The following is a 12,523-nucleotide window of genomic DNA, read 5'->3' as shown; positions in this document are numbered from 1 at the left end:
ACCTCAATCAGTTTTAATTTAGGAATGAAAAGATCCTAAGTTAAATAGATCAGAACATTAGATCTTTGCTGTCTCTGCCCCCTCGGATATAAGTTCATGGGACAGTGTGTCCAACAATACTCTACATAAATACCTAATGGAATAAGCCATATTTATCCACCTTCTGTGGAGGTCATGTATTTATTGATCTTGACCTGTTGATAGAATAGTGCTTGTCACCAACCTTCTCTCCTCTTAATCCCTATGTTTATGAGAACAAACAACAGTTGCTCTTGTTCTGCACATTTGGGCTATCTGGTGCATTATCTCTTAAATTCATCCACATTGTAAGGAATGATATCCTGTGGAGTCCAAAATAAAAAAGTTTCTTCCCTGATTTTTCTCATCCTGTGACTATGCACATGCAGTGTCTGGTCTATTAAGGAATAGGAGAGTTTACTTCGCTTGTATTCTGTTAAGTACAAATGTGGTGTAAGAAAGAGAAATGTGACTCTAGCTGATTCATATCCCTGTTCTGTGTTGTTTCCTTAGGTGATGTCATGCTGTAGGAGGGTTTTTGACCCAAGAAGTTGCCTAGTACTCTTGGCCAGACCATGGTGTCTCCTAATCATACTTTCCTGGACTCTTCTGTTTTCATACTCATGGGCATCCCAGGTCTGGAAGAGTTCCACCTGTGGCTCTCACTCCCTGTGTGCCTCCTGGGCACAGCCACAATTGTGGGTAACATAACCATCCTGGTGGTCATTGTCACTGAACCAGCCCTGCACAAGCCTATGTACTTGTTCCTGTGTATGCTTTCAACCATTGACTTGGCTGCCTCTTTCTCCACAGTCCCCAAGCTGCTGGCCATCCTCTGGTGTGGAGCTGGACACATGTCTGCCTCTGCATGCCTGGCACAGATGTTCTTCATTCATGCTTTCTGCATGATGGAATCCACTGTGTTGCTGGCCATGGCCTTTGATCGTTATGTGGCCATTTGCCACCCACTCCGCTATACCACTGTCCTCACTGACACCATCATTGTCCGCATCGGGGTGGTAGCTATGGTGCGAGGTTCCATTCTTATGCTCCCATGCCCCTTCCTCATTCAGCGCTTGAGCTTCTGCCAAAGCCATGTGATCCCGCACACCTACTGTGAACACATGGCTGTAGTGAAGCTAGCCTGTGGAGACACCAGGCCTAATCGTGTTTATGGGCTGACGGCAGCACTTCTGGTCATTGGGGTGGACTTGTTTTGCATTGGTCTTTCCTATTTCCTCATTGCACGAGCTGTCCTTCGCCTCTCATCTCATGAAGCTCGGTCCAAGGCCCTAGGGACCTGTGGTTCTCATGTCTGTGTCATCCTAATCTCTTATACACCTGCCCTCTTCTCTTTTTTTACACATCGCTTTGGTCACCATGTTCCACTCCACACTCATATTATTTTGGCCAATGTGTATCTGCTCTTTCCACCTGCTCTTAACCCTATGGTATATGGAGTTAAGACCAAAGAAATTCAGGAAAGAGTTGTCAGGGTGTTTCAAAAGGGGCAGGGAACTGGGCTCAAGGCACCGGAGTGATCTAGGAGTATAGAAGGGACTTAGTCCATATGGTAATAAGCTTTTCAAGATTAAACTGTCCTTAGTGTTTGATACTTGCACAGAGGTTTAAAGAAGGTTATGTTGGGTCAAAGTATTTTCTAGACCATTCCAAAGCATAAGAAATCACAGTGAAAGTAAAGTTGGTTCATCATTCTTAATTTTCATCCAAGGAAGTATAACATAGTGAGATGCTTCCAAACTTGGTTAGAGGAGCTTTGGCATAGTCACTGGAACTTTCCTCACTACCTGGCCCTCTCCCAGTTCTGTGGGCATGGATTTTTAGCCTTATATTATTGCAGCTATATTACCAGACTTCCCTGGTAGCTCAGATGGTAAAGCATCTGCCTACAATGCAGGAGAATCAGGTTCAATCCCTGGGTTGGGAAGATCTCCTGGAGAAGGAAATGGCAACCCACTCCAGTATTGTTGCCTGGAAATCCCACGGACAGAGGAGCCTGGTAGGCTACAGTCCATGGGTCGCAAAGAGTCGGACACGACTGAGCGACTTCACTTTCACCTTCATTACCATCAGAAAGATCAAATAATAGGACCATACACAGTTAAAGAAATTAGAACTACAAGGGACTTACGCACTTTTGCATTAATGCTATATTTCTCCATTAGAACTTGAAGGCAGAAAGAGAAAAAAGTCTAACCAATATTCTCAATTTTAGCAAGTGGCAGATCAAGGGCTTGAAACCTAGACTCCTAAAACAGTAAGACCTTCATGGATGAGGGCACAGCATAGGTAAGGGAGGGCTGTTTCTAAACTTCTGACTCCAGCCTCTAGGGATCCAACCTAAGTCCGAGTGACCTGGAAATTATTCTGGGTCTAAGGTTTCTAAATATTATTATGCATTCATGTAATTAAGAGGTCCTTCCAGAGATCACTGACTCGTAACTACGAACCTAGGAGTCAGGATAGTCACTTGCTCAAACTAGTTGGGATAGGAAGTCTCAGCCTTTCATTCATACATTTATATAGAAGGAAAAAAGTCCCAAGTGGATCTTAATCTTTCAGTCTTAGCTAACACAATGTAGTGGAAAGGTCTTAATTGCATCTTTAAAACTGGGCTTGGAAATTGTTACTGTACAACCTAACTCTTCTGCTTTCCAAAAAGAATAGCCTCAGACAATCAGCTTGACACATTTAACTGACAAATTAATTTTCAACTGTGAATTTATCGATGGTTCTCATTGTCTGCTTGTCATTATCTGTTTGCCATCTTACACTGTTAGGTAGAAGAGACACAAAATTCCCTGTTGTAATTAACAGAGTTTCCCATATCAGTCTCAAGGTGGTAAAACTAAGATGAGCTTTTAAAGCTTCCATTCTCATGAATATGAATAATTCTGATACTTCACATAGATGGGAATAAAATACATCAAACACTATTTTTCAGAGGAAAGGTAATCATTACACTGTTCTATAGGAAGATTGCCATTGCGTGGAGTGGCACTGATTTTAATTCTTTTTTTTAAATTATAGTCCTCAAACAGAAATGTTAACAGATTTTTAAGAATTGTGTACAATTCTTAACACCATGGTTCCTCAACTAAATTTCTATTTTGTCCTTCAAAATGACCAGCATACTGGCACACAAGCCCTACAACACCAATTCCGGAACAATTCTGTGCTCTGTGTCATGTGTTGCTATACTCCCAGTATGGAGCACTTCTGAAGAAAGTATAAGGATGGGCAGATTTCAAGCACCATGTGCTCATAATTTCAGATTTTAACTGGTATCTCATTACATAACTATGCTTTACCTATTACATGGTTTATAGCAATAAATTTTTTATCATACTAAATTTGTTATGTACCTCCTGCCTTTCATGGCTTCCATATTCCATTAATTTCTATTCCATAAGGAAAAATGAAAGCATTAGAAGTAAACTGGACTTCCCTGGTGGCTCAGATGGTAAAGAATCTGCCTGTCATGCAGGAGACCGGGGTTCGATCTCGAGTAGAGACGATCCCCTAGAGGAGGGCATGGCAACCCATTCCAATATTCTTGCCTGAAGAATTCCATGGACAGAGGAGCCTGGCAGCCTACTGTCCGTAGGGGTTCAAAGAATTGGACACGACTGAACGACTAACACTATCTCACTATCACCGTAGAAACAAACTATCTCAAATTCCAATCTTTTGACATCTACAGTCATTATTTTCTCATATTATTGTATTTGTTTATTACTAATATATTTTTATGATCAAGCAAAGTTCTCAAACTATGCTCTTGGGAGCTCAGACCATCACTCACTTTCTCTATTTCTTGTGTTCACAATGTGCTTGAACTTACTGACTTTTATATCTAATACCATAAACCTTGTGACTTTTCTTTTTTATGCAAGTTTTTGATAAATATATTTGGAACTAATCATTTCTGCTTTCTTGCTTCCTATCTCTTCCTCCCATTATAATCTGGCTTCAACTGCAGGTTGAAGTTTCCAGTGAGGTGTGGGTCATCAAAGTCAACAGTATCTTGTCTAATTGGACTACTTTTCAACAAGTTGTATTATTGACCAATGTACTTCTCCACCATCTGTCTGCTATTGACTTCCTTGATACTGCACTATCCTATCTTTTCTTCTAAGTCTACAGTGTTTTCCTTCATGTTCTGAAAAAAAAAAATGATATTAGATCAAAAAGAAAACCTCAATGAGGTCCACAGAAAAAATAATAAAAAATACTTCAAAACTGAGTGCAATAAGACTAGACATTTTTTGAAATGTCAATACTATTGACCTGAAGCAAACAGACTGGCAGGTATGTTTCCAGTACAGATAAGTCTATTTGCAATCACCAGGGAATTGCAGTCTGGGCTCTGAAACCCTACTGACACATATGAGTATTTGGGATATTAAGGAAAGAACTATTTTGCAGCAGGAGAAAGAAAGTTGGGATGGCCATAGTGAACCAAGGCTTCATGGTTTTTTATTAGCTGAATCCTTGCCTGAAAGAATAAAGGTCTTTCTTCCTGTTGGGCTATAATCTGTGAAAGCTTCCCTTTCTGAACTCCAAACTCCATATAATTGAAATTTCTGTTTGTTAATTTTTTTAACAAAATCTGGTTATTAAGCAACTCTAAATTTGAATGTCCATCTCCATGATATTTTTTGCAGGATATCAAGTAAATTTCATGTGACCTCACCCTCCACATGAGTTCTCCCTGTAATTCAAGTCTCAATAACATCAGTTTACAGGAAAGAAAAATATGAATAGGAAACTGAACAGTCATCTTGAAACATATATCTACAGAAACCAATGGTCTGGGGCAAGATGACTGAAATTACTGTTTTCACTTGTGAAAGAAATTTCAATTTAATAACTGTGATTTAACTCTGAACAAAATGTACTGTACATTCTTGTTTTTCATCAAAGTTCTCTGTTTTCTCAATGATATCTTAAAGATGAAATAGAGAGTTTACCATGAGGTCAATAATATAATGAATTGTAAGCCTCTGCTTGTCTTATGAGAAACATAGTGACCTGATATCTGACCAGGTCTCTCCTTGCATGAGTCTTACTTATATTTGCTTCATTCCCACCTAATGAGTTGTCTCCTTTATTTAAGAGGGCTTTCAAAGAATGCACATTTTGGAGGGAGAAGTACAATAATGAAATGTATAAAATATTATAATAAATGTATTTCTATGAGTACATAGGGTTATGGAGAGCAGTGGTTGCTTTTCTTCCATTGAGCTGAAAATGAGACTAATTGACTTAAACATTTTCTGTATAATATTCTGGATCTTTTTAAATTAATATGAAGTTGAGTGACAATGAATAATTTTACTTTTATAGACTTGTCACAGGTATCATAGCAAAGATTTCAGCATTAATTATTCTTGCCCAGTTTCAAGATTTCACAATACTTTCCCCAATGTTGTTAGTTTACACTAATTTCTATTTTTTGATATATCTTTTTGTGTTTTTCATTTCTTAAAGGCACAAAGCAATCTTTCATCACAAAATCACCCTATTTTAATAGTTTATCTTGAAAGCAAAATTTAATGAAAGATTGCCAATGTTCATTCTCTCTACCTACTCATCACAGAATAATTCTTAGCCACCTCTGGCTTTCTCCAGAATACCTTACCTCTGAACATTTCACTGAAATAGCATTTGTCAATTTCACATATTACTCTCATGTCATTAAATCTAGTACTTTCACCTCTATGTCAATTATAGTCTACTTCTCAACAATCCTAAATATAACTGATTTGTCCCTTCATCTAGAAACATTTTCTTTGCTTGACTTCTGGATCATGCCACACATTCAAACTTACTCTTCACTCTCATGGAACACTTCTGATCATCCTTTGGCCCTTTATTTTTTTCTGGGTTTCTTTATACTAAGACATCCCTGGACTTAGGTTTCTTTTCCACTCTTTCCTTAGGTTTTCCAATATAAATGGCCATAAGCTTCAATGTATGCTAGTGACTCCAAAACTGATTAACTCATTAATAAATTTATTGAAGCTCAGTTGCAAGTTCAAGGTGAAGTAAGTTTCATGGTATCTTTTTCTTAATGGTACACAAACTGCATCTTTTCTGAGTCTATTTCTTGTTTTGCTTTTTGTTTTTACTTTTATGCTCTAATTTCACTCCTAATCCTTAGGCCTGTCAATCACTGGAATCCTCTATACTCTGTTTGACATACGTCCTCAGATACATGAATATAAAGTCATTTACTGAACGCTTACTTTAGAAACTTGTATTCATCATATTGTGTTAAGTATTATTATATTGCTTACTTTTAACTCAATCATTTTAAATGTGTTTATGTAATTCATATTTCACTTTTGCTTCTAATTATTTTATAGACTTTCATAACATGCAACTGAAAAAGTTATTATCTGATTATTAATATCTAATTTTTTCCAATCTCTCTGTCACCAGGAATAGTTTTATGATAAACATCTCTCACATACACACATACACACACATGGGCATGTTCTTATGAAACAAGGGATATTTTATTTAGAATATAAACGAAGAAGTGAGCTTGCAGAATAATAATCTCTGCGCACTACCTTTAATATAGTAGCCTTTATACATGCAGTCAACTTTGCAAAAGACACCATTGAAGCCAGAAGACATGAAATTATATTTTTGAAGTGCTGAAAAAAATTTCTATCTTAGAATTCTAATCCAATGAAAATATAAATCAAAAATAAATACTTATTTACATAAATTATGTTATTCAGAATGTAGAGTAATGATTACTAATGGAAGAAAGAACTACAGAAATTAAACCACTAGAAAGAAAAAGCTGAGGATATTAATGACAAATATTTACTCTTTTAAATAGGAAAAATAATATGTAAGGTCTAAACATACATAGAGGTAAAATATATAGCAATAAACAGCAAGAGCAGGAAAGGAGTTATTGGAGTCAAAGTCTAGTAAGGTTCTTATATTATTACAGTGATAAATGTGCTACTTTGAGCACCTTAGACATTGAGAGGTAAAGTACAAAGTGATACCTGTGTTAACGACTACAGAAAAGTAAAGGGACGCATAACAAAAACAGCTGCTGCTGCTAAGTCGCTTCAGTCGTGTCCGACTCTGTGCGACCCCATAGACGGCAGCCCACCAGGCTCTGCCGTCCCTGGGATTCTCCAGGCAAAAACACTGGAGTGGGTTGCCATTTCCTTCTCCAATGCATGAAAGCGAAAAGTGAAAGAGAAGTCACTCAGTTGTGTTGGACTCTTAGCGACCCCATGGACTGCAGCCTACCAGGCTCCTCTGTCCATGGGGTTTTCCAGGCAAGAGTACTGGAGTGGGGTGCCATTGCCTTCTCCTAACAAAAACTACCACTGGAGAAAAACACAATAACAATAATAACACCTATTTTACTGGTCTAAAATGGCAAGAGGAACAAAGGAAAAAGAGAACAGAGGAAACTAAACTAAGATGATAGAAACACAGTAAACTTGAAAAAAGGTCAGAAACTACATAATGTAAGTTGACTTAGCAATCAAACTGAAAGAATATGAAATAAAAGTTTAGAAAATATCTTCAATAAAAATATATGATTTTAAGAGACATCATATATATATAAATACAGAAAGAACTTGTGTTCTACCTATAACAGACAAAGTAGATTTTAACATAATAAATATTAGAAGTGATAAACTGCAGCATTTCATAATGATTACAGTAGTACTTCAACACAAAAATATAAAATGACTCAATTTGCATGTGCTTAATATCATTATGGACACATATGCGTATATACATACACACAGAATTTAACAGAACCAAGCAAAATTAGCAAATTCACAGTGAAATTAAAGTTGGATCTTTAAACAGGTCTTTTCAGTAACTGAGGGCTTCCCTTGTGGCTCCGCTGGTAAAGAATTTGCCTTCAATGCAGGAGACCTGGGTTCGATCCCTGGGTTGGGAAGATTCCCCTGGAGAAGGGAAAGGCTACCCATTCTAGTATTCTTTCCTAGAGAATTCCATGGACTGTATAGTCCATGTGGTCACAAAGAGCTGGACAGGACTGAGCAACTTACACTTTTTCAGTAACTGAAGAACAAGGGGTTAGAAAGGTCAAAATGCCTGCAGAAGATCTGAAGAAGATGAGCATCGTATCTTGATTAGTTCATGCAGAAAACAATAACCAACAGCTCTAAGGTACAGTATTTATTTCTCAAATGCAAAAAACAAAAACAAAATTAGTAACTGGACAGAAAATACAAACAGAACTTTCAGTGATAAAATCTACAAATGGCAAATGTGCACATGAAAAATGTTTGGCATTATTAAGCACAAATTAAAACAGAATATGAATGCACAAATATGAGAATGGATAAAGTATAACTTTAGAAGAAATTCAGGCAAGGATATGGAAAAACTGAAACATTAATACTTTGCTGGTGGGAATGTAAAATGATACAGCCACTCTGGAACATATTTTAGAAATTCCTTTAAATCACAACCTGTAACTATTTCAGCTTAGCAGTTAAATCTCTGGATACTTATCCCAGAACAATGAATATTTATGTTCACATAAAAACCAGTAGATGGTGAATGACATCAATAAAAATAGCAAAGTAGGAATATAAAAGTCTGTCTCTAATAAAACAATGGATAACCTGGAAAAGTAATTGTCAGAATCAATCTTTCACAAATCTCAATGTTAATTAAAAACTTGCTACAATTAGGGGAAGGCTTAACCAAGAAAAAAAAAAATTAGCTTAATCTCAGTAAGAGAGGCGGGCTTCCCAGGTGGTGCTAGTGGTAAAGAACCTGTCTGCCAAGGCAGGAGATGTAAGACATATGGATTTGATGCCTGGGTTGGGAAGATCCCTGGAGGAGGGCATGGCAACCCACTCCAATACTCTTGCCTGGAGAATCCCATAGACAGAGGAGTCTGGTGGGCTACAGTCCATGGGGCCACAGAGAGTTGGACACAACTGAAGCGACTTAGCATGCACACAGTAAGAGAGGTATATGGCATTTTTTTAAATGTTGTAAAACTCATATAGTATGAAATTTGCTCTTTAGAGCATTTTAAAGGTACAGTTTTAAATGTACAATTCTGTGACTTTTCGTACACTCACAATACTGTGCACCCTTACCACTAGAATCAGTTGTTGAATTTAATTATTGCTTCTTTCATAGTCATCATCATCACGTAAAGGTTCAGGCATCTAATTATTCTTAACTTAGTATGTATGCATGACAAACCTGAATTTTTGATGACTTTTTAGAATGCCGTAATATGCATTATCTACTTCAGTTGAAAGTAAACTTCTTGAATAACAAGACCAATGGTATCTATCCTCTACACATTTCCTAATATGATTTGGAAGGCACTAAGTACACTATGATGTTATTTACAGACATGACAAAATAAAAGTTTGATGGATATTTGAGTAATTGAAACATTCTTATTTAAGAGCTTTTGACTTGTGTCTCAGAATGCCTCCCATGGAAAGACAATACTCTGCAATAAATACTAAAAACATTCACTTTTACTAAAATTAGTTTGTATTCATTTAAATTTCTCTCCTTTGAATACATGTACATACACAAGTACATTCATAGATGCCAAAATATGGAATAATTTACTTATTTAAGTATTATCATACAGCAGTTAAGTGTGGAAGGCTTGTTCCTTTCTTTTTCCCATGAGGTTAACCTGATGGCTGTACAAGCATCTATGTCTTTTATCTTCTGAATTATCCCCTTGACATATGTGACACAGATTTTCCTTAAATACATATTCAATAGTACAGATATCAAGGGGTTTAGAAGTTGAGGACTACGCATGTACATATACTGTAGAAGCGTGATAGTTTCTGGTCAAGATTCTGAACACCTAGACCAGATCACATTCAGCTCACTGTTCTTCTATCCAGAAGCTAAGGTATTTAAGGAAATAAAAAATGCAGTAGTGATAGAATTATTAGGGCAGTAAGATAATGTGGAGAGAGGTTTTGAATGCATATGAATTGTTTATGATATTTTTCAGAAATGTAGCTTTGAGTTCATCAATTATGTTTGAAGGCAGAAATGTACTGGGAATTTGGGAGGTTGGAAAATGCTTATTTCTTCAATTCTCAGATTGCATTTCAATGTAAATTCCCATCTTGATTATGAATAGCTATTTTATTTCCTATTGGAATGATTGGTTCAGTTGTGGTAGAAGTCAAATACAAATCACCCCCATGACAAGAAGAAATAGGGGGAGAGTTAGAGAATATTTCTGTTATGGTCAGAATATTCTTGCCTTTTAACTGCCCTCCCTTAACTGTTCTCAAATGACAGTCTAATTTTTCTTGGTTCATTTTTAGAGAGATGTAGTTATGACTATCGGAGAAGGCAATGGCACCCCACTCCAGTACTCTTGCCTGGAAAATCCCATGGACGGAGGAACCTGGTAGGCTGTAGTCCATGGGGTCGCAGAGAGTCGGACACGACTGAGTGACTTCTCTTTCACTTTTCACTTTCATGCATTGGAGAAGGAAATGGCAACCCACTCCAGTGTTCTTGCCTGGAGAATCCCAGGGAAGGGGGAGCCTGGTGGGCTGCCATCTATGGAGTCGCATAGAGTCGGACACGACTGAAGCGACTTAGCAGCAGCAGCAGCAGTTATGACTATATTTCATCCATTTTAGATAATACTTGCCTGGAGGAGCCCACTATCATATCGAGAGAAAAACATGAGTTTTTAAGATTGAGGATCTCCTAGTGAGAAAACACAGAGAAGGCAATGGCAACCCCCTCCAGTACTCTTGCCTGGAAAATCCCAGGGACAGGGGAGCCTGGTGGGCTGCAGTCCATGGGGTTGTGAAGAGTCAGACAAGACTGAACGACTTCACTTTCACTTTTCACTTTCATGCATTGGAGAAGGCAGTGGCAACCCACTCCAGTGTTCTTGCCTGGAGAATCCCAGGGAAGGGGGAGCCTGGTGGGCTGCCGTCTACGGAGTCGCATAGAGTCGGACACTACTGAAGCGACTTAGCAGCAGCAGCTGTGAGAAAAAAAAGCTTGTTGTCTACAGGGTTTAGGAAAGATATATAACAGATGATGTCAAAATAGTGCTTTATAAACGATGATGTTCATGTGTTAATGTTACTCTTCCAATATGTGCTTTCCACATTCAGAGCATAATATTAATTAATTTTCCCTGTAATAAAAATTAAATTATAATGTACTTGAATGATCTTCAATTTGTTTTAGAAAATGTGTTATTGTGTGGTATAAGAATGGAGCTCTGACAGTGCTGCAAATGTGTTGAAAATGGGACCTAAAATTATTATATAACAAGAAAATCAGTTTTAGTAATTAAAAAATATCTATAAAAGCACAAAAGTATAAATAGGATATTTATTTGGTATTTAGGAAAGATATTTTTCAGAATGCAGCACTTTGAAATTTGTTGTTTGTTTTTAAATCATAAATACCTATACTTTTCTTGATTTCTTTAACTGATTACATGGAGTTAAGAGTTGAGTGTTCAAATGTATTAAGAATAAATGAGTAGTGATACCATTTTGTCAACAATTAATAACAATTTAGTATACACTATCCAAACATTTGACATCACCGATGCAACGGACATGAACTTGGGCAGACCTCTGGAGGTGGTGAGGGACAGGGAGGCCTGGCATGCTGCAGCCCATGTGGTGGCAAATGACACGACCGGGCAACTGAATAACACAGCCATATTTATCAAAAATCAATTTCAATTTTAATGGTACTTTTATATTTATATATATACATATGTACGATTTTTATAGTGTTTTTATTTCTTTCAGTACCTCTGTGAAAGTAACTTGAAAAACAGAATGTATTCAAAGAATTGTACCTTTACAAGCCTGACCGAAAGAGTGTTAAGTGTTAGTTGCTCAGTCGTGTCCAGCTCTTTGCAACCCCAGGGAATCATCCCTACCGAAGGACTGAACTCAGGTCTCAAGCATTCGTGGCAGGTTCTTTACTATCTGAGCCACCAGGGAAGCCAGAAAGACAGTTGTTGACAATTTTGGTATTCATGGAAAAACAACTGCAAAATTGTAAATCCAAAGTATTCTTTTTTTCAAAATGCAAAATTTAAGGTTTTTGTTAACCTTTTGATTACTACTTTAAAGCAATACCAATGACGTTAAAATATAATTGGGAATCAGCTAATAAGCTGCAATGTAATTTCAGGAATTGTACCATTTTAAAACTTCTACTGTGGACCAACAAGGTGAGTAAGAGAACTTATTTCTGTACTCCCTAATGTGCTGGTTGTGTAGAATCTTTGCCAAGCCTAGAAATGGAACTGTTTGGTACAGCAACTTATTTGCACTTCATTATACCTTCTTTTATTTTTCCCAAATGTGAACTTGATCCAAATTTTTCTTGCTTTTATTTCTGACTTGTCTGAAATTAATATTTGGTATGTTTCCATTTTGGTGTTTTCTGTTCAGCATGAAAA

At 37.1% G+C, this 12,523-nt stretch overlaps 1 protein-coding gene across 1 annotated transcript; it reads left to right on the top strand.

Moving 5' to 3' along the window:
• The first annotated feature begins 574 nt into the window (after positions 1–574).
• Positions 575–1,559, top strand: OR52P1 (olfactory receptor family 52 subfamily P member 1). Its single transcript, XM_059875045.1, has one exon. It carries the CDS (start codon positions 594–596, stop codon positions 1,557–1,559), a length of 966 nt encoding a protein of 321 aa, XP_059731028.1. The 5' UTR covers positions 575–593.
• Positions 1,560–12,523: the final 10,964 nt, after the last annotated feature.

This window comes from Bos taurus, chromosome 15, assembly GCF_002263795.3.
Source record: "Bos taurus isolate L1 Dominette 01449 registration number 42190680 breed Hereford chromosome 15, ARS-UCD2.0, whole genome shotgun sequence".
In the NCBI taxonomy this organism is placed as follows: Eukaryota; Metazoa; Chordata; class Mammalia; order Artiodactyla; family Bovidae; genus Bos; species Bos taurus.
The sequence above is the reverse complement of the archived record's forward strand: the minus strand, read 5'-3'. Positions and strand labels throughout refer to the sequence as shown.

Excerpts from the sequence above, each read along its gene's own strand:
- OR52P1 (XM_059875045.1), top strand. The coding sequence starts at position 594 with ATGGTGTCTCCTAATCATACTTTCCTGGACTCTTCTGTTTTCATACTC.